We start from the raw sequence: 24,100 nt of genomic DNA, 5'->3' as shown, positions 1-24,100 counted from the left end.
AGAGTTACGACGTTTTTTGAATGTCTTTAGAGAATACAATTGTATTTCATATATTCTTGGCTTTGCGGATTTACAGAATTTCAGCAAAATAATAATATCTTTTGGGAAACCGTAGACTTTCAAGAGACCCGAATGAAAATGGATGTATGCAGCCAATGTTATACATGTAACTTCGCACTCACGATTTTTTTTTTCCCGTTGAAGGTGCTTCCTTTTCGTAGCTTCACTCGGATTACATAATGCCATATTTTGTATATGTTTTTTTTTTTTTCGATTCCCTGAACTACATAGTAATCAGACCAGACTATATGACTTTGGAAGTAAACCAATGTGATGCTATAATAGACAAGTATACCATCTGGCATAGCTAAGAGTGGAAGTTGGCTTGTGCTGTGGAGGAAGCACGCATCGCTCTGATCCTTTGCATGATGTTTGCCCTTTCTGGGTCATTGGGATGACAGATTTGGAAAGCCGGTATCTCGTCTAATGAATACACAATGCATTATGTATGCCGCGAGGCTGCGAACGAACGGAAAATATTTCCGTCACGGGTACCTGGGGATAGAATGAATGAATCTCGAAATTTGATTGCCAGGGGTTGATACAGGCGTGTTTTGTCTTGTAGGTTAATGTATGTGATCTTTATACAGCGTCAGCCTTCCATCATTAGGATTAATTTCAATAATGCATGATGCTCAGTCAAAACAGGGCTTGTGAATTGATTAGATATATAGATACATTACTGAGGAAGATGAGATGACGGGGGAAATGGGGATGGGGGGGGGGGGGGTTAGAGAGAGGAAAATTTCATTTTGGGTGGTTTTCAGTGTAACGTAATAATCACTGTTTGAGGATAATTCTGACTGCCCTTACACTTTTAATACCATGAAAAAATTTCTCGTTGACATTGTGTTATCTTCGTCTTAGTACAACTCTGTCGATTTGTGATTCACTGGGAATGCAAAGTGTCGGGCAAGCAATCTGCACTGTTCTGTCAATGGGTGAGGGGCAGGGTGAGGTAGACCCACGTCCGATGCTATTTCCGCAGTGGATGCCACATGGCCACGGGTTTCCTCAGTGACACCAGCATCTGGTTCCAGTGGCTGAGGGCGGTGCCCCGGGAGTTGGCCCCGATGAGCACGTGACCCACACTGGGGATTTTCCCTCCCGCTCCGCTCTCCGCTACAGTGATACGCAGAGTTACCTTCTACAAATGCAAACAAACGAACATAAGATGGAAAAATACATGTACATAAATATCCAGATGGATGTATAGAAAAAAATAAACGATCAATGTGCTGTATAATTATTATGAATAAAACATTATAGGGGCCTAATACAAAAACAAAAGTATATAAAAGTCGTAGCGATACGAAATAATTCAGGGCATAGTAAAGACGTGAATATGAAAGTGATTGCTGACAAATGAGGAGTAAGATAATCGGTTTTAAGTTTGGTTGACGTGCCAAAGATTCCTTGTGACATACCAAACATAATGTGTTGAAGGTAACTGAAATGCATTTGGGTAGACAATGGTCATGGAGTTTTTAAATCTGTGTTATTGCTGTTGTTGTCGGCTTCGTCGCCATTTTGGTTGTTGTTATTGTTGTTGTTGTTGTTGTTGTTGGCAATAACTTGCCTGAAGAGAGTTATTCTAAGTGCCTTGGGATTAGACTGATGGATAGTAGTCAGTCTGCCCATATGAGGAGTACACCTTTATCATCATTTTTTATGATGAATGTTTACTGTACATCGAAATGGAGCAAGTTACTTGCGTGACTGCTGTAAAAAAAAGATATCTTTCCTATGGGGGCAGAGACAGATAATATCATTGTATATTACTGACATAAAGAATAATACACTGTAAACAAAGAGCAAGCAATATAACGATTGCAATGCTATAACGAATTCAGATATTGCCATAATCTATGAGAAATGCAGAATTTCTTGTCTCTCTCTGAGTAAAGATAAAAAAAGGATTGTTGTCCACTTAAGTTGCTTGATTAATTCTGGCATGACCAAATAGTCCCAGATTTGCCCTAGATCTGATTTCTGGCCGAGTCAAGGATTGCATGTCGCGATTCATCAAGGAAGGAACGAGGCATGTCGCCAGTGGAGTGGGCGGAGGCCAATCCAATCCTCCGTACCCTTTCAGAGGGACTCGCTCTCCAGTAAGAGCCCTAAATGTCAGTGGGATCAACTATTCTGGTGCTCGGTCTGCATCGCTTCCATCATGACCAGCTCATTTACCGTCTCTTCCTTTTTGATTTATGAAAATTGCGACTTGTCAAGAAAACGAGACGAGAATTTGCTCGGATTTGCCAAGCGACGGCAAATGCTGGCGGAAAGAGAAACGATTGATTGATAATGGCCATCGGTCCGATCAAACATTAATATTTCACCCAACGCGCGGCCAGCCTGATATATATCCGAAAATTCGTAATGCACGGATATTTCCCTCGTTTTGATTTAAAGGCATCACATTCTAGTAGAAGTATACAACAAGGAAAAGCCTTATTGCGGCTTTAACAGGACGACTCGCGTTTTCATTAAATTGGATTGAAATTAATCTACAGTGATTTTTGTGAATGAATTATAAATTATGAATTTCTTGTAATGTCGGCAAAGTATTCTATAACAGTGAACGATATCTTATACACAAGATTGAACCGCTACTTAGCTAATCTGAAGAACTATTAAGAGACATGCGCCCGTGCCTCGTGGACGGACATTTCAGAGATGATTGCCACTTCTACCTCTGCTGGTGCCGTTATAATGGACCAATATAATCAGTGACCATGATTAATTCCTAATTGATGTCATTGTTAGTGTTGAGATAGTAATGCTGTAAAAGTTGACCAATGAATTGGGCTGGGTGACCAATCAAATACCCATTCTATCCAAAGCCCTCCCGCTCCTCCTGCGGGTATCCTCTCCTTTGTGACCTACCTCTAGAATGTTGGAGGGTACGGAAAACATCATGGCCTCGTTGAAGATGGGACACGTCTCGCTTCTCTTGGTAGACGTCTTCTTCTTGCTAATCTTCTTCCCGCTCTGCAGAAGGTACACTTTGACGAACGGATCTACGAGGATAACACAGATACATGACTAAGTAAGAAAGATGGAGCAACAGATCAGGGCACCGTTTCATGAAAGTTGTCAGCCCTGACAAGTTGTCCGTCTCTGACGATCACCACAGTAACAGTCAGTGACCAGGGCTTCTCATCAAAACCAAGGATTTTACTGAAATTGTCAACTGACCGACAGACCGTAAATTAATTGAAGACAAACATTCATCTCCATGGACACGACAGTATACTCACACATAACCGATACACACATAGAAAGTTATGATTATGAAAGTTGGAAAGATTTGCAAATAGATACAGTCCGACAGCAACGTTAGAGAAATAGGTAAGTACACGCAGAGACACAAGCGTTGAGATAAAGGTTCAAGTATCCACGAATGAAGCGAATAGTTGGGCAATAATCTCATTCATGTAGATAGATAAAAGGAAACTGCTACCATATATAGATAGACAAACAGACACACTCCTCATATTGATAGGTAATTTTCATGATTTTTTTTTTGAGGGGGTTTGGGGACTCGAATGAGACGGGGTGAGTAAAGAGACCGACAGAAGGGAATACGAAGACACATAGAATATTTGATAAAATGATGATGATAATGATAATGATGATGATGATGATGATAATGATGATGATAATGATAATGATGATGATGATAATGATAATGATGATGATGATGAAAATAATAACTATATTACTTCTTATATTATGATTATCAGTCTTATCGTCATCATTATCATAATTATCATTTGCTCATTATCATTATTGCTCACATTATCATCCAAGAGTAGCCTCTTCAGCGTTAGCACTGTTTTTCAAGACGGGCCTGCTTATACCATAGTGCAAATGAAATAAAGGCAAATGCTAGTTCGTTTGATTCATTTTGCTTCTATGTTTAATGCTATCTTGAATTTTTGAATACTTTGAATGAACCCAATCTTTGGAAATATAATTTCTCTACCATCTTCAATGGTAGACTTATTAACGACTGAAAGATATCATTAACTTCTCTGAGAATAGACACTCATTAAAAAACAAAACTTGTAGGCCTTCATAAAAGAATAAACCTAAGTGCATGAAGTTGTTTTGCGATTGTCATAAAGCTGCCAACTTATACAGTTGGTCGTCCAAATTGAAGGCAACTATAGGTGTTCACATCTTACCTCCTGACTTTTTGTTGTCGATCCATTTAAGGCCCCTTGCTTTGACGATAACAACCGTAAGACGCTCTGCCGTGGGTAAATAGCTGAGTGAAAACATGATGTCCCCTAGATTTTCGGGTTTCTGTTGTCAAAGTAAAAGAGACAAGATTACAAGGATAAAGATCATGGTACGAGGTGAGGGGAAAAAGAAATAGTGTAGGTAAATAATCATAATGTACAAGCGTCTCTTTTAGTGCCAACCAGGAATATCCAAAATTACTATATATTTGATAGGCCGTTTGTGCTCAAATTCATGGACCCCTTCCCTGTAACTTACTACCAAGCTTTCCAATTTATTTGTTCCTGAATTCAATTCAACACTTGAAACTAGATTTGCTTACATTATTTTTGTGGCTGCATCGGACAAGCATTAATGAGGACATAACATCGAGGTTTTGTTCTATCACGCGTGATGTTAAACAATGACAAACATTTAGACAGACATTACAATGACGGCATCAGTCCAGTACTCATTAGAAGTTTGGGTTTTAAAATTGCAGTTTATCCTGAATCCTATTACCCCAAACCTGACAACTGCAAACAATTATTTCTCGCGAAGATTGTAGAAGCACACACAAATTGTGATTATGATGATTATTGTGGTCGTATCTACCCTGGCTAGCCTCTTCAGCGCTAAAAACTGATTCTCTATACGAGGCCTTGCCAGTACAATTACCTAAGCACTGGGAAGTTTCTATCCTAACACTTGATTTATCAAGGATGTGGGCCACTACAGGTAAAACGTGTTGTCCAAGGTAATTGTACGCACTATGTCTAATTAGAACTCGAAATCTCCCGTCTATCAATGTAGGGTTCCTACTATATCAACTATACCATACCTAGACGTAACTTCACTCTACTCTAATTTCTAGTTGTTCGTTCCTTCTGTATCATATTCTATTTCATACCTATCAGTTTCTGTATTGTAATTTTGAACAGGTAATTATCAAGGACATAAGTATTTGTGAGAATGCAACACGATGTCGTCGTGATTGCATCTCATTCATGTATCATCTGATACGGTGAATACATCGTGTATGATACAGTAAGCTGCAGCGTGAGCGTTAAATTGCTTCATGAATGTTTACAGTGTAGAGAAGGCAGCAGTTCTTGTTCATGTGTTCCTTGTTTAGCAGAGTACATCCAACATTTGAACATAAATAGTATAATATTATACAATCATATATGTGCAATAGTGCATTCTTGCAATAGACCCCTTATTGTAATTGATGCTAGTGTATATATATATATATATATATATATATATATATATATACATATATATATCCATAGTGTTTGCTTTGTTTCGTTTAGTTCTTTTTTGTATTGTTTCGTCTTGTGTTAATCATAATTGTTACATTTTAATAGGGAGAAGCCTTTACAAATAAATGGCCATTGCTTGTTTCTCCACACTCTGTATTGCATAATCATGATTGACATGTTGTCCTGTGTCATTGTTCATTCTTTTTTACTAGTTGTGCAAGTTGTGGGGAAAAATGGTTTAGTCTTGTGGTATCTTAAGCCCTGTTTTAACAGACTTCACCGCGGCAACATCGCAAACGTCCGGAGAACAAAATTCCTCGCCTCGGACAATAAAATGGCGGGAGATTACAAAAGCAAGCAGCAAAACTTACCGCGACAATGACCATTTTAACAGGTAGGGTAAAAAAAAAAGTGCCCGGACGCTATCCGGATGTTGCCGCCGTAACTCTATTTTGAAAGGCTCTGTTAAAACGGGGCTTCAGTGCCGCCGCTCAGCAGGAAGTATGTGACTGGTTCGAGTCTCGGTGGATTCATATTCTTGTTTGTGAAATAGACAGAAGAATAAAGCACAAGAAAACATTATTTGATATAAAACGTGATCAAATGAGCCCCGAGATGGTGTGGGGAACTCACTTCGTGGGCGTCATTGAGGTTGAGCCAGGTGTTGAAGGGGCCGTGTAGCCACTCGATGTCGGCAAGATGCAGCTCGGCCTCGCCGATCTCTTCGTGTCTCGAGTGCCGATCGTAGTTCATCACCGTCATCCTCAGTGTGCGCCGCGGAAGATCCTCCCATCGAACCCTCATCGAAAACCTAGTTGATAATCAACATAAGAAACCGATCATTTACTTTGAGATTATCAGTAGCAGGAACCTTCTTACTCAAGAAATCAAATTCATTTTGAGGACTCTGATGGTGCTCTGAAAAGGCTTGAAATTCATAAGACCACAATGGTTATTGCTTCATTATTAACTTTAACACTAAGCATGCTGAGTATTCTCTTTAAGTCCGCATTAAAAAACCCTCATCAACAAGGGAAGTAACAAATTATATTATGTTTTTGGGCATTCTTTGAAATCATCACACGAATATTAAAGAAAAAATAATGCGAAGGATTCTTCCTTGTTGGCAGTTACTTACTGTACCAGTCTCATCCATATGTTCGTATGAAGATCGTTTACTATTACACCACCGATTTTATGGAATAGGTGGCCAGACAAACTTAGGGCACAGACAGACACTAAGCAATTTGTAAGATATTTGAAAGCTTGTCCTTTTTCGGATGTTTAAGAAGTCTTGTCAATAGAGCGCATAGAGAATCATCTACAGAGTATCATGTGCCATGTAACTGCAAATTATTATCATACAAAAACAACGTCGAGTGTTTGTTGTGACGCGGGTGTGGCGAAACGGAGATTGATGCTATCACGTGATCGTACTGAATATAAACATCACGAAGGCAATATATACATTTTTTTTTTTTTTGACGCGGACAATATTTCATTTTTATGAACTCTAAAAGCAGTGTTCCAAATTACCTCTCCGAAGCACCTGCCCGATGAATCCACAGCGGAAACAATTTGCTTCGTATTTTATTTCAGAATTTTGGCTAAACGTCACGCGCGGGATCCATGTAAAATGGTGTTTCCCCCTTACAGCTTTGTAATCAGAGATATCCCGGAATGCGCCCCACGGAATGATTTACGAGAGCAAGCATTCGACTGTAAACGACAGCGCAATCTGTCAATATTGGAACAATTCGTAAACGAATATTATAAATCAGCCAGTTTTTAATTGTACAGAATGATGAGAGGTACCAACGTCGCCACGAAGAAGAGGAAAACTCCGTAGGGATTCTAAGCCTCTTCCAAGAGGGAGAGTACTCAAGAGTATCCACCTTGTGGATATAACGCAGGGTGTCACACATAGTAGAATGATATTCTATACGATTGGACTTGATCAGATTTGATATAGAGTTATATCATTATTCTTATGTCCGTTTTCATTTTTAGATGAATACTCAATGAAAATTCTTCTGACGTCGGATGAAAGCAGCTTTACCCATCCCGGGCGACCCAGCGGAAGAAATCAGTGATAAGACGAAAGATTATAACCACTCTGCCATTTATATATCGTTTTTAGTTTCTATTTTCAGTTCCGTCCATCGCAACCAACTCTCATGGGAGCAGGGGGTCCATTGGAGAAATTAGAAATTGGCTTTTTTGTGTTTGAATCAGCATTATTGACATTCAGGATCGCGCTGTCTATTCCACGTGTTTACCTCGATATGAATTAGATCAGTTAAAAGACGTTCCTCCAGAATACATAATACGGGCTCCTGAATAATTCATTGATAATCTCCAAAGAGTTCGGCACCGAGACTAGAATGATGAAGCGAGGGAATATTAGTCCAAGGAGAAAGACATCTATCTAATCAAAACATCTTTCTACTGGATTCCTACAAATTGGCATGTTGACATCTTGATGATCCGTTTCTGAAAATAGCTCAGTTGACTTGAAGTGCATTTTTTTTTACTCACTGGAGATATTTGGTCTTTTCATTTTTGCAATAAAACATGGTTTGTAGTAACACTGGAATCAAATAAGATTTAATGATGATTGAGCTGTCAGTTCAGATTTTTTATTTCTCTCCCCTGCAGCTAGCGCTTGATGAGGCTTTTCCCGATGACATGCATTAATGTATCTGGAATTGACATCAGTATCGTCACTACTAATGCCCCATTACGTATTTGCTTGTTGATATCCAATCAAAATACAATAGATTAGTTATCCAAAATGACATATTAGATTTGAGCATTGAGAACTTTTGATTGATAGAGGGGAGTATCATTATACGGCATTATCTGATTACAAACAGCATTATATACGACATTCCGACTTTTTTCTTCTCTCAGTTCACATAATGATATACTTCCAAACAGGATTTGTAATACCTTTCGTTGTAAACTGGGTTGAAGCTCCTCCGGTAGATTTTCGTTTGACCTTTGACATCATTGTCCGGATGAAGGTAGAGTGTGACGTAAGTGTCTGAGAGTGCTGCTCCTTCCGGTGAAGGTCGGAGGTCACGGGCTTGCACGACGGTAACTATCAGGCGAGAAGGCTCGGTTGAATACTCCAGGATGACTTCTATTTGACCAACTCTGCACATAACAAAAGAGCAGAAAATGAAGAAAGGGTCAAAGATCATTAGCCAAGTCTTCTTGATTATTCAAAAGAAAATACTGAGAGGTTTTAGGTTGCTTGATTAGAAATTTTCTTTGATTACTAGGGTAAATAACCATTCAAATGAACTGACTGATTAATGCAGTGACGTGGGGAAAATCTCCACACAGACAGAACACAAGGCAAGTGCCATAATGTGTCTCGCCCATTCGCGTACAAAAAAATTGTACGCGAATGGGATATAACAGATAAAAAAGAGATATACCAGATAAAAAGAGATATAAAAGGGGAAAAATTTATGGCAAAAAAGTGCCATAAAAACTTAACATTATGCCCTTAAAGTTCGTTGACCCCTGCCTGTGACCTTTGACCTTGTGGTGACCATCCACTCCCAAAGGGACATCTACCATCCAAGTTTGGTCACGAACTGACCTATGGATCAAAAGTTATGACCCATAATCGAAACGCGCCATAAAAACTTAACATTGGGCTCTAAAAGTTTGTTGACCCCTGTTTGTGACCTTTGACCTTATGGTGATCATCCACTCCCCAAGGGAATCTACCATTCAAGCTTAATCACAAACGGACCTATGGATCAAAAGTTATGACCCATAATAGAAACGCGCCATAAAAACTTAACATTGGGCTCTAAAAGTTCGTTGACCCATGCTTGTGACCACTGACCTTGTGGTGACCATCCACTCCCCAAAGGACATCTACCATTCATATTTAGTCACAAATGGAGTTATGGATCAAAAGTTATGACCCATAATAGAAACACGCCATAAAAACTTAACATTGGGCTCTAAAAGTTTGTTGACCTCTGCTTGTGACCTTTGACCTTGTGGTGACCATCCACTCCCCAAGGGACATCTACCATCCAAGTTTAGTCACAAATGCAGTTATGGATCAAAAGTTATGACCCATAATAGAAACGCGGCATAAAAACTTAACATTGGACTCTACAAGTTCATTGACCCCCGTCTGTGAGCTTTGACCTTGAGGTGACCTTCATATAGTAAAATGTGAAACTTTGTATGACCCCTCTTCACTCGAAGTTTGATAGCAGTTGAAGCCCAGAGTAAAGAGTTATTGAAGTTTTGTAGCGTTACGGACAGACGACGGACGGACGACGGACGGGCAGACGCCGCAGGCGATCCCTTAGTCTCCCCTCACCTCCGGTGGGCTCGACAAAAAACGAAAACGACGTAGACATAATTCGAGTTCTCATAAGAAGATAAGACTACCTATTAGCGGTCCGACTGTGAGTCATGTATATGAATGAAATAAAACATACACAGGAAGAGCATTTAGTATTTCCCCGTTTGGGATTAATGATCTTTTATTTCTAAAGGTGCTGTGGTGAGGGAGGGTTCTGCTTGTCAGGTACACTTTAAATCCTTTCTTTCCCTCAACATTAACACTCTTTTCGCTTGAAAGCTAAGCCTCTCCTGGTTTGCTCGTTCTCTGCTAACCAGACCATGAGGTAACATGCACCACGCTAAACTCAAGCCATCCTATCTCATGTAGGGCCTACCCCACGCCTCCATAACTGTCAAGGCAGGAGTTCTAGGTACTCAGAGAATACGAATAAATGTTAACACGGCTTGCCATACACACTCGTGAAACTCAAACTCAGGTGGGTTCTTTTCAAGCACGTGGCCAGGGTCACCTGACGTCATAAGACGCTACTCGATGTCGCTCTCGTGGACTTTCGAGTGTGCTCGATGCTCGCGCGTTCCCGCCTCCTAAGCACTCGGGAATTTGGGTCAGCGATTTCGACTGGACGTGAAGAAAAGGTCTCATTCGGCTGGTGGTCTTTGATTCCACCTCTAGAGGCTGGCGGACAGGATCCATATTTCAGGAGAATGCATGGTTCCTTAGACCCTCATCACTACCTTTGAAACTATTAGTTAAAAATCTTGCAAGTTAACTTCCAAAAAAAGAAATGCAAACCCGAATTACCATTCTTCAGTTAGATTTTACGAATACATTAGCTTTCAATAATTCCTCTAGTAAGGAACTGCAAGGTCATAATAATGTTTCCCACTAAATCTATCAGATGGATGAATTCGTTTCATATGAGTTGACTTGGAAAAAAACCCAAACAGCATTCATTAAAAAATCATTCATTTATTCGATCATTAATCTATTTATATTCACTTAATTAGTTATGCATTTGATCATTCCTCTATTTATCAATTCATACGTTTGCCATAAATGGACGGTAAGAGAACATGTTCAGACTAGATCCGTTGCTATTTCATAAGTGCATGGCAAGTATATTACACAAACATACAAGTTATAGACTTGTCACAACCTGTAACATATTGCAGTTCACATTAAGTAAGATTTATATGCCACTATATCACACTGTAAAGAAATGTAAATCTTCAGATTTCTTTTCTTCTCCTGCTTCGCGCGCTGATCATTTCCAAGTACTTCATAAAATCACAATGGATACTGTTAAAAGCTCATCTCGTCTCACTCTTTGATACAGACCGCATAATAGTAGACACAAAATCTAACTAGCACAATATTCACGCTTAAACAGGGATTTTTCCACAAGCAGACAGATCATCCCGAGTTACTGGGGAAAACTGCAGGTCCCATCCCATCAGAGACTTATGACTCTGAAAAGCGTTTGTCCTGCGATAGCACAGAGTATCGGAATGAAGACGAGAAATGGGTAGCTGACGGATCATTTAATACCAGATTGTCAGACCCTAGAGGGTCGTCTTCAACTCGATTTGAAAATTGCCTTTGACAATGACCGCCTATACATCAAGTTCTCACTCGCTTTGCAGTGACGCAAGAGTAATGGAAGCTAATAAAAGAGAAAACATTCGGAAGCCTGGAAATATTTTGGCGTCTATGCGACTTAAATCTTAAATCTATAATAGTGTCAAACTTCAAATCAAACTTTTGAGCATTGTTTTCCTTTTCTCGTTTAACTACCGGTTATTTCACAACGTTATTTGTTGACAAAGAATTTTTTGCCGCACTTGATTAAAGTTAAGATCTTAATTCAAAATTTGTAAAGGTAGAACACATTGTCAGTACGGAGCAAAAAAAAAAAAATCACCATTGATGATAGAATTTTTAAGTTATCGGACCGTTTAGTTATTTATCAATGGTTTATTTCATCACTATTGCCAGCTGTTCTGTGATGCTTTGCTCCAAGCAAAATATGTTTGAAGACAGAGACACCACCATACTTGCCCTGCTCTGTTTTCTAAAATTGAATGATAACATATCTGGCATCCCATTTTGATTTAAACTATTAAATAAGCAGTGAAATCGATTCAAATAAGCATGCAATCAATAAGACACGTCTGCTCGCATTTCGATAACCTGGCCACGCTTGTCTCACAATATCGATCTGCGTCGTGACATCTGCAGCTATTATTTTGCCACTGACTTGGTCGCGTGATAAGAAATTAAAGACCTTCCACATTTTTCTAAACCAAAACATCGAGTCGGGGATGAACGAAATCTGTCGGATGTTAAGGGTCTTCATAAACATCGATTAACCCTTCTCCTCCTGTTTGTTCTTCATCTTCCTTCATTCATTCCACTACTTTTTCTTAATCTTGATCTTTTCCTATTAGTTTTTCATTTTTTCTATTTTATTTCCTCCTCCTCCTCCTCCTCTTCCTCACCTATTTTGTCTTCCACGATCTTAACACAATAAATCACTGTATACCTTCAACGATCGTCAAGGAAGATGAGTCCAAACTTCAAGTTTCTGCCTCCCCCCCCCCTTCCCCCTTCCTCTGACCCCTTCTTTCTCTGCCTACCATTTTGTATTCTCTCATTCTGTGGAGCTTGGGAATCTTACAATTTACTTTGTGCATTTTTCATCATTTGTATGAAAACAAAACAAAGTAGGTCGTGTCTATTCAATATTTTATTTCTGTTTTTTAGTCTCATAAAATCAATTGTCACTCCTTGTCAAAATCACTTTTAGTTTTCATCCCATATATTATTCCCCCCCCCCCCCCACACACACACACACCTCTCTCTCTCTCTTCTCTTTTCTTTTGGGCTTTACTTTGCTTGAAATTTGTTTCTACCTTAATTTTGTAATACTGCACTGAATAAACAGCCAAGAAAATTGCAGCTTTCTGCAGAGAAGCCCCAGAAGATCTGATCTAGTTTGGGTGAAATGCGGATTGGAGAGAGAGAGAGAGATGGGCAATCCCAAGAGCGCCGAGGTTTCATCAGGAGCGATTGCCACCGCCATCTGTTCTGCTTAGTTTCATTTCCGCATCCTACTCCTTTACGACGACATTTGTCACTCACTGTTTGCCTGCTTCTCCACCACTCGGGGTGTAAATAAAGGACAGTCTTACACGGACTCTCAAGGAGCTGTTAGAGACAGCCGATTACCGCCAGAGATTTGTAACTTTTTCGCGCCATTTCGATCTATGCTAGTCGCGAGAAAGTCGTGAAGAGAGAGGAATTCTCACAGGTAAATTATTACTCGACTCCATTTACTAATTTGCCGAACTGTAAGCAAAGTTCGGGAGAAAGAGTTTGATGGCGTTCACCGAACAACATTTCATGTTCAAACTGCTCTCAGAGATGAGAGGATACACAGGAGAGAAAGATGATGAAGTAGCATTTAACATTCATGATTGATACATCACAGACGGCCCCAGGGGAAAGATTCGTTATTACTTATTGTCGTCACGCGAATGTTTTAATCTCTTGCCATAAACAACACCCATGGGAGAAAAGGAAATGGTTGGTAATAAGTCATGTTTGCTTCACATACTGAGCAATCAGACAGCAGCACAGCATTAAACATAGCCTGAGCTCTTATCACTTCAGTCTATCGGGCAATAGAGTTCACTGCAGTTTTTATTGACTTTTGATTTTTGTTCTCGCCAACCTTATTGTCTTAACAGGTCAGACTCTGCAATGGATAAAGCTAGAAGCGTGCCTGAAACTGTGTAGACGCGTGAAATGAAAGTTTGCTTTTGTGAACAAAAGCATTAGATAGGCCTATACATCGTATTTCGAAATAGATGACACTGTGCCTCCTTTTCAGGGACCAAATCATAACTCCAGCTGTTTTTATCCTTATCAGAAAAGCAATTCTTGAATTTAAATGACTCTTTTCATTCCCTTTGTTTATGATCGTATTTATGATCGTTGGATATTATTTTTTCCGTAAGAGAAAAAGGGACCTTTTTTGTGCTGAAAAACAGCTTTTAGCTGATAGCAAGCTTTTTACCATGGTTAAATAAATAAATAAACAAACTCAACTCAACTCAACTCAATTGCAGCATTTTTTTCAGTTTTTTTTTTAATCGAGCTTTGGCAGTAGTTTTGGAAAGCCACAATGTTATGATATTTTAGTACACGAGAGAGCTAGAGATTGCGTACTCACGATGTAAACAAATTTTCTTGCACAGACGACTCAGATGTGACGGAGGTGAGAGACTCGCTGCTATAGCAACGGACCAGTTTGCGCATGATGGCGTCCTCGTCCACGAGATCACGAGAGTCTGCATTGTGGTGGTTAAGTACTTCCGGGGCGGAGGTCGGCTGGGGCAGACGTGATTCCTGGGCGGCAGCAGAGATCGCCTGTTCGGCTTTTACGAAGAGGTTTTCATACTGTATGAACTGGCCAGTCTCGTTCACCGGAATCTCTGTGTTCTGCGTGACCTGTGAAAGAAATATTAGCAGTGAGATCATAGTCTATCATCGGTGGGTATTGATTGGAAAAATATACAGCTTTCTCAGTGCTATTGACGGGTGCAAATGGTTTGACAGAGACGAACATTATTCTATTTTCTGGAAGCAGCAAAAGGGGAGTTGTAACTGAATGTATATTGGAATGTGTCATGACAGAAATTATATACCATTTTAACCAATGTCATCAAAATAAACGTATACAGTAATGTAAAAGAGAAGTTGGCTGTCACAATGGGAAATGTCGTAAATTAAATTATCCACCATTTTAACCAATGTCATTAAAATAAACGTACAGTAATGTAAAAGAGAAGTTGGCTGTAACAACAGGAAATGTCGTGAATTCATAAATTTAAGGCGATTATGGAGAAGACAACTCGAATATTAGAGGGCAGAAAGATAAATATGGACTTTCCAAACGACATCGATGGACTTTGAGCGTTGAAGCCTCCCCCAGAGAAATGAGGGGAACTATAAAGATAATATCAAGGAAAAAAAAACCTGGATGGCAAGTTGAAAAAAGTTGACACACACATATGCCATCATGTTCACACAAACCTTGGTAGCTGTATTATGTCCACACGGTCACGTTCTATATTTCACGGATCACGTGAACGACGTTTACAGTACCCAAACAAATTAATTCTCTACAATGGCATTGCAGCTACTGAATTCGAGTGTAACATGATGGACAAAATATTAAAGATTCTTTGCATTTCATCGGTCGGCAGGGGATTTAGTGAAGTTACTTATAGACGCACTTGGTAAAGTGCACTCTACTCATGAGTCACTTTCTACAGTACATTTGCTGCTCCACATTTGGCCCCTATGATTCCACTCCTTTTTATTTCTTTTCATGATAATTGATGGTAACGCATAGTTTGGGAAAAGAAATGCCTCGAAAGACGCACGACCCGGCCATCGGGAGGTACACACAGCGACAAGTGGAAGAGAGTGCCAGTGAGAGAGAAAGTGGCGCCCCATATGGACATCGTCTGCCTCATGGGTTTATGGCGCCATTTCCTGCCAAAGCCCACGAGTAATCATCTCTTGCTGTCTTTCTGCATTTTGTTGTTCGGCGGCTGTGGACGCTGACCGACAAATCCTCTAGAAGATTTTAGGAGAGGGGGAAAAGACGTGTGTGTGTATGTGTGTGTGTGTGTGTGCGTATGTATGTGTGATTCATACCCTCACTCAACACCCGTATTTCCTTTTTAAGGGGATAGCGACTCTGATAGCCGTGGTAGTTAAAATGTTAAGATTTACAACAGACGAGGTGAAAAGAAGATGTTTACGATTATTGGTGTCTTTAATTTAGTCAGCGGAGAGACATACACAGCACTTTCCCCTGTCGATTTTACTTATGCCTTGCTTTTAAGAAAGCTCTTGAATGAATCTAACTAGGTTGAGTCAATATCAAAACTATATTCTTTTGGAAGAAACGAAGGGGAACAAATCTTTGTCGCAATAGCAAAGAAATATTGGTCGTGTGGGAGAGCTTGCTCCCGAATAATCACCGAATAACGTTTGAAAAGACGAACTTTCAAAGATGTCCATTTTCCTTTCTTTTCTCGTGCAAAATGTTATCCCTGATCCAATGTGAACAAAACATAGAGCAATGAGAAGGCAATCTTATGGAAGTTTCGTTGCGATGGAATACCGTCTTTCTCCATCTATTGCCGAGTTTTGCTGAAAATACATTACTTTTCAATACTGACTTTCTAAATGAAAACTCCAAGACAAACACAACCCAATAACTGAACGGCCCGATGTATGTCTCATACCGTGATGAGAAAGGAACGTATAGGGCTCAAACAAAAAATTGATCACATGCTCACATGCCCCACTACAAATATGATATACTGAACAGCCGTAAATTGTAATTCTACCGTTGAATAAAGTTGCTGTCTACGAAAGAGCATCATATATCCATATCGATCGGATAAACAAATATGTCGTAATGTAGTCTGTTTCGCGGCAAAGGAGAATGAAAGATAATAATAAAAAGATGAAACAAAGGCAGCGCTTATTGCACCCCGTGCAGTCTTGAAAAGCGGAAGGTTATGATGCAGGGTTTTCATCACAAGATGAGGAATCTTTCTTATTAGGGTGTACACAATATTTTTCCTCGGAGCAGTCATGCAGACATTGAGGTGCAAACAGCTATAGTACTCTGGATCGTATCAGGACCATTACCTCCCAAGGACAACTACCCCCGGCTAAATACTGATTATAGTGATATGGTTAGAGTAAAGATTAGGGTTAGGGTTAGGTTTACGGTTAGAATTTGGGTTAGGGTATAGGATTAAGGGTCAGGGGAGGGGTCTGGGGTAATTGTCCTAGAACCATAGTCTTTGGGAAACCGGGAAGACGTCGCGAAGCTAGGATTGATTTTCACCCTGATTTGGATACAATGTCATTGGGGTCCATTGATATGATATAAGAGTATATCCTTAGAGCGTCAAAACTGCACGTTACAATGAGTTTGCAGCTATACATTGTGTGCATGAAACTGAACATAAACGAACGCAACAAACCATACCGAAACCACTAAAATTATGGACAAATGAACTGTTCCCTGTTGCTGGCAGTCAGGTGCCCAGAGGACGTAGGTGATTAGGGACTTGGGTGCTTGTACAGATCAGTCTCTTTATAATCAGCAAAAATTCTTCAACTAATGTACACAAAGTTTCAGCGTATGTTAGGCTGATTAATGCATTCAATTTGGTCATGAAATAGTCTAATCAAACACGAGAAAGACTTGGTCAACAGGCTACCACGAAAGAAGATGACAAATAAATTAAAATGTTTGGCTCGGACGTCGGAGCCCTAACTTCTCTATGCCTATCCAAATAATTATTGATGAATTCATGGTGGGCTACCGTATGACAAAATTCAAATTGATTTATCACGATTGCACACTGAGACACACAGGGGAGTATCAAGAATCGATCTGAGAGTAAATTATTCTTCAAAGCAGCAACGGGACGCTGATCTGAAATGAAGCTCAAATCTTTCGGGAGTTATCGGGAAGGTATAATAACCTCAAAGCGCGAGAGAAAATGTACACCCGGGGAATTGAAATTCACACTCTTTCTGGAAATTCGTACGCTGTCTCAAAGAAGTTCTTCACTGTGCATAAATCTTGTCTTTTAAAAACATCATCTACGGTTGTATACATTAGCTTAAATGATCTTCTAGGCAAGTCGTGTGATTGTGGTTCTCATAGCTCGCGTTTCACTCACAGAATAACTTTGCACATGGGGTGCCTGTATTTCTCTCGCGACATTTGGATTGCTTTCATTCACTGAACATTAAGGCATCAGAGTCACAAATGGATTGCATTATATAGCAACGGGTGCGTGTTTAGGCTCCTTTGGCTTCGAGAGTAACATATTCGCGAAATTCAAATGTGATCAGGCGCTGAGGGCTGGCTTGTGAAAGAGCAATCAATTTTGGCGAACATCAAATATTATCTTTTCGGAGATCCGCCGCGAGGGAGGAAACAGTTTGTATGCACCGAGTGTGAAGACACAGATCTTAGATACGACAGGGTGGAGAACATTGGATAGAAAAGGAAAGAGTGCCAAGAGAAAGAGGAGGAGGAGGAGGAGAAGAAAAGATGAGAATCCTAACGCAGTATAATGTTGGGACGATTATGATGCACTATGCAGCAAACGTGCTGTTGCAATTGTAGGTGTTTGTTAATGTCTGTCCATTTATTAGCATGCGTGTGGTTTTCCTTATTAGACCTAGGGTTAACAAGACAATGAATAGGCATCGAAACCTGGGACTACAAACCATGAAAGGTTTTGATTAGTCCGATAAAGAAGATTTAAAAGACAACGTTACGACTACAGCCAGAGCAAGCAAGGCAGCTCAAAGAATAAACGCAAACTCGTTCGGTCCACATGGTCATACAAATATTCTTCCACACAATGGTATCAACACATAGATTGGGTCGTGAATCTTATCTGCATTCTGACAATCTAGACACGTTTCTGAACTCAACTCTGTTATACGAGATAGACGCGATAGCATTGAGCGAGTCTGGCCTGCAGGCACTGAGATGAACGTGACGTCTTCTATTCCAGAGAGCGGAAGTAGAAATCATTCACCTGTAAAAAGTCTTTTTGACGTAGAAAAAGCAAGTTTCCCCTTGGTCGTCAATCTAGTTAGTGATCTGTGCCCGAAGAACTGTAAACTAGGCTGAAAGTCATCTCTCATACTTTGAACTAACTGAACTGGGAAATATGGTCTAATACCATACATATACAGAGTCATGTACATACGTAGAAAATTATAACATACCTACTTTGAATAGTCTGCACATATTTTGTTTTAGTAAACTTATCGCCAAGCCAACCTAAGAAGGCAAATCCATTGGCATTAGACATCCTAGTCGTAACGGTAATAATTTGGACAAAAATGAATAGATATATACTCCATCCAAAGCGTTGTCATACGTGATAAGTTGATGTACATTCGCCTGAAATCTTCATTTTTGTTACCGTCATGTGATACATAGGCAAGCAAGTTTTTTTTTTTTTTTATCTGACATCGCTACATTGATTGATGATCAGACTCTACCGATCTTACGACGTGTCCCATGTTTCCCACGGATTTCAAGAGCTATTATCATGAAGTTTTATCTTAATGGACACGTTGATCAGTGAATACGGCACAGCTACTATTAACGGGTATCTTACTGTGAGCTCAAATATTTTTTTTTCGCCTTTTGTTTTCTAATTATGCTATCGTTTACGTCAATATGGTCACATTTCCGTCGATTGTAAAATGTCATCTGCCCTTTTAAGTCAATGGCGATTGTTTGGTGGAAATGATGGAGTATCGACCGTTATTATTCACGGGAATTACAGCAACAAAGGGCACTTAAAAGACTATTTACGAAAAGCAAGGCCGGATAGAATGCTGTGATCTCCGAGAAAAGATTGGAAGGGGCTTTGTTTTCGTTTTTATAAACCCTTTGCCTCCGATATATCAACTTTCACTCTCCACAGATGCAATTCATGACAAATCCGATGCCGTAGGCAATGAAGTATAGTTTTGACAGGAAATAATATGCAGCATGCTACTTCCCGATATATATTTGGTTTCTTGAGGTATAAGTCAGCTGCAGTTTGGGGAAATCAAACAAGCTTTTCTTTTCTCCCATAGAAAACCAAGTTATGGATGAAAACCCTGGGGTTTATACAGAATAATTTTTCGAGACTGCATTGTGAAAAATCGATCATGTTAACGTATCCACTAAGGTATGGAATAATGAAGACATACAATTCGTTAGCATAAATTATGAACAATGAACGTCGAAGAACACATTGTTGATACACAGGAGAATAATGTACACGTCATGGCTACAGAGTTTGTGTTAGAAAGAGACTGTTGAAGTAATTTTTGCAAGAAAAAACAACAGCAAACAAAACTCTAGCAGATCTTTCCTTGGATGAAATAGAAAGAGATGTGACAAAAAAAACCCTGCAAATTGCTGTAAAGATTTTGCCACCGATAACATGGTAAAGTCTGGCGCATGCGCAGTACCTCCCGATGTCTCCCCAAACGTGATGGTGGGATATAATAGTCAGGGAGAGGGGTTACGGAGCGTTTCCTGGAGGTTTGTATTCAAGGCGAGCTACCGGGGTTTCCGTCATCGATATGACGGAGATGGGGCAAATATTGACAGAGGCTCCTGACTGGCCTGGATGACATCTCGGCCAGCTAGAGGAGAAAGCAATCAAGATGAAGCAGGAGATGGGACCAATATTTGACATTCAAAATAAATTTTCATGACGTGCGGTTCTTATTTTTCCAAGGCAAATCCCCAGGTAAGTGTTATCGCTGTTTTGCATCACTAGATGTATCTCTGATGTCGAGATGAAAATCTGGCCGGTTAAGCTCGGATGACTTTCCACAAACAGCCATATGATGTCAGGACTCACGGAAGAGCGCATCAGTCATTTCAATTCCAGGGATTATACCATCCCTGTGCAAAAAGTGGGGACTTTAAAAGCGGGAATAAACTCACCTCCTCATTAGGGAAGGACTTTCAGATAGAAAGGTCAACGAGTTGAATTGGGCACCTGAGCTGTGAGAGCCAGTTTGCGAACATGTGCCATAGTCTGCAGATTAAATCGTTAAGTGTGTTTTCCCAAATGCGCTGTAAGTGTCTGTATCTTGTGTGTATGTATGTATGACAGTTGTATGTTTGTATTTGTCTCTACTGTGACATTTGTGACGCCATTCATCAGATTTGAATTTGTATTTGTTAGACAGTTCCGATGGTTCTTTCTTTTCCAGACTTGGTGGTGTTTCAATTATGTCATGTCCTTATATTTGCGAAAGTTGGCAAAGAACTATCGCTACAGCTTTTGAGGGCATTTGGCGCCTCCCTGGTGTCCGCCATCGCTTCAATGCGTTCAGGTAGGACTGGTGGGAGGATGAAAACTCTCACCTCCCTGACATGGTGAAGTAGACCCATTTCGTGTTCTCATTGGATGCTGCTGAAGGTAGAACTGAACGCTAATGATTTCAAAATCCCCCTCTCAATCTCTTCCTAGCTCTCTTTCCGACCTTCCACATCTTTCCGACCTCCACATCTTTTGACGATTCGCCAGACGGTCAGATCCTCTCAAGCGCCTAACGCGACCTCTCCCGTACAGACGGTCTCTTTAGATTACACCCGAGAGTCTGAGCATTTTAATATCGAGGATGGCCTAGACTTCAAAGCCCCAGTCCAGACCAATAACTCCCTCCGCTGTCTGTTTGTCCTCTCTGCGAGACAAATTTACGCTTCAGCAGCCGCTAAAATGAAAGAGAAAGAGAATGGGTAAAGAATTGGCACGCTGCTACTGAAGAGGCTCCCCAAAATGAGGTTCACATTGGTGAATCTCGTAAATTATTCACGCTCCTTCTATTCCTCATCTAGCGGTCAGACTTTTAAGTGTGTATGTGGGGGGGGGGGGAGGGGGCGATTGGCTATCAGGGGGACATCTGGTCCGCAGAATTAATGGGAAGCGATGGAAACAATATGAAATAAAGAGTTCGTTTCGCCTCAGTGCGAGGTGAACAGTATCCTCCCACTATCGACCTCCACTCCCATCACTTATTTCTGAATGACATATCAATTTCATATCCGTATAATATAGCATCATTTTCATCTTCAATAAATAACACTGGCATATGATTACTGTCAGGTTAAAGTGAGCTTATAATTCTAATATCAGCATTAAGAGTCTGAGACACAAAAAGATATATACGTTAACAATTACGCATTACTTTCTCAAGTCATTTTTCACATTTCACTTCGTTGAATCTATGTTTTCTCAGAGTAAATCAAATCAGTCAGTACCAAAGTATGCTCGGAAAATAACAATCATGTAGATTGTATGAAAGTATCCCTTTTCATCGACTGGATAATGCAGCAACGCTAAGTTACATATCAGACAGATCAGCGCACTTTTCTTCAAGCTACAGTTAACCTGCATTGCATATCATTAGGGTTATCAGAATAGGATCGTAACACCACGTTTCAGCGCAGGTAATGCAAGTTATCGTACGTGTGCCTGTATGAAGCTTAAGAGACTTAAAAGCTGAGATCGCAGAATAAGAGGGAATTGATACCGACACGAAAAAGGTATCAGAAGCTTTTTATTATCATTTTCAAAGCAGATACATGATACTACATATATTTTGTAGAAACTGAACACATTAGATGAGTCAGTTATTTACAAACATACAATCAAATGAACATGGCAAAAAGACAACTGGTTAATATTTTCTACTAGTCTAGATTACCTCCATTGTTGTGTGTGTGTATGTGTGTGTGTGTGTGCGTGTGTTTGACTGAGTAATAAAAACCAGCATGAAACCGACAGTTAAGGTAAATAATCGTTCTAATTATGATGAATTGATATTTTCTGAATGACAGTACACTGGTAAATCATCTCATACATCGGAAGTCCACTACTATACCAGTGTCTGGCAATGTTACTATCCCCCCTTTTTTTTTTATTAATTGCTCCAGTCAACTTACATTACTTAAGAAGCAATTTCATTTTTGAGTTACTAGTTTCGATTAACCCTGCACTACGAGAGTACATGCACTGTATAAATCAATTGTCAGCATTTTACTCTTGACCTGTTCCCAGCACAAGGCACAAATGCGTGAAGCAATTTCACACGGTTGCCAATCTTAGAGCGTATGCACTTTATTTCGTATTTCAGTAGTTTACAAAACACAAGTAAGCCCATCTTGGTGGAGCTTGTGGTTGTGTTTTTGTCCGTGAAAACGCATGACATCAGAAAACCTGAAGAGTGAAGAAAATTTGATTATTTGTCAGATTTGCATATTGCAAAATTGACTAACGGACCGACTGATTCGTCACCACCTCGTCACCGAAAGTCGTCTGAGCTTTTCCAGTGCAAAATTCTTTCTTTTTTCGGGGGCGGGGGGATCTCCAATGGACGATCGACCTAACTGAGCTTTCATCTACTGTAAGTCTTGCCTCGAGTATGCCATCCAAACCTTGCTTACTCAACTCAAAGGATCTCTTATGCCTCCCACGAGACCACTAGAGGAAGACAATTTATGATGTGAGTGTCATAATGGTAGGTTAATTTCACTGATTCCATGTGCCGGCATTGACGTCTTGAGTATACGTGTTTATGGACGCGTGGGAGTACTGAAGGAGGACATTGGTATATAATGAGAGAAGATTAAACAAGACTTGGATTAGGTTCAGGTAATAAGAGTAAATATGAAATAAGTAACTTAGTAAGAGCTAAAACGCTCAGTTGTTGAATATTTGGAGAATATAATCTTCTGAGACTCTCGCAAATGGACCAAAGCAAAAGAGTAGCGACGTACAATATTTGTGTTAGTAATGTTTTGTTGTGTATGTGTGTGTATTACTGTGGTTGTGTATTTCTGCATGTAATGGCGTGTGTGTGTGTGTATTTATATGGATTTTATTTTCAGAAAGTGGAACACATGACTGTGTGAATTTTGATGTATGATGATTACATTATGTATTGAGTGAGATTTTAATAAACATTACGCGAAAATGTATGTTATGATAGCGTAGGCCTTCACGTCTGTCTGTGTCTGTGTGTTTGTCGTGTGGTGTGTCTAATATTCTACAGGCGTGTTTCTGAGAAGTTGATCTGCTCCTTTTTTATATATGTAAAGTCATAGCTGATGATCCAATCGATGAAAACACAAAAACAAAAAAAATTATCACCAATTCAAAGAGGGCAGTGGATTTTTTTTTTCTAAACACGAAGAAATATTTTTTATATCATATCCACGGTATACTCGTCCCAGTCATAAACGTTGGCGATACTCCCATAATTTTTGCCACTCAAGATTAAATCGCTCACGAAGCATGCACGGGCTACTCTGCTCCACGTTACTTCGGTATCCTTGCGAATCACGCGAGGTGCGTGCGGCCCGCAGTAATGAATTTTGCGCCATGCTGGCTTGATCTGCGAAGCGTGGGGTTCTGTTCCTTTAGATTCCATCTAGTGGAAACGAAGCGAATCTTTGTGTGAAAGGTTGAATTCCTGGAGGACCAAATGCCCTGCAAGTTTACTTCTAATGCAATCAACCATTAGAGATCATTAAGATCATCAATTTGTAAAGATA

General features: G+C 39.9%; 1 protein-coding gene across 1 annotated transcript in view; it reads right to left on the bottom strand.

The window, feature by feature from the left end:
* Positions 1-931: 931 nt before the first annotated feature.
* LOC139731368 (synaptotagmin-12-like) overlaps positions 932-24,100 on the bottom strand; it is an 87,024-nt gene continuing 63,855 nt past the window's right edge. The window contains exons 2-7 of the mRNA XM_071642260.1: positions 14,135-14,412; positions 8,508-8,714; positions 6,189-6,366; positions 4,254-4,374; positions 2,950-3,083; positions 932-1,207 (exon numbers count right to left, since the gene is read on the bottom strand). Coding sequence (XP_071498361.1) covers positions 1,037-1,207; positions 2,950-3,083; positions 4,254-4,374; positions 6,189-6,366; positions 8,508-8,714; positions 14,135-14,412 — 1,089 coding nt within the window. The 3' untranslated portion in view covers positions 932-1,036. The remainder of the gene's footprint in view (positions 1,208-2,949; positions 3,084-4,253; positions 4,375-6,188; positions 6,367-8,507; positions 8,715-14,134; positions 14,413-24,100) is intronic.

This window comes from Diadema antillarum, unplaced genomic scaffold (assembly GCF_040938485.1).
Source record: "Diadema antillarum isolate AM-2024a unplaced genomic scaffold, OU_Dant_1.0 seq00000368_RagTag, whole genome shotgun sequence".
Lineage (NCBI taxonomy): Eukaryota > Metazoa > Echinodermata > Echinoidea > Diadematoida > Diadematidae > Diadema > Diadema antillarum.
Note: the sequence above shows the minus strand (reverse complement) of the source record. Positions and strands in the feature narration are given on the sequence as shown.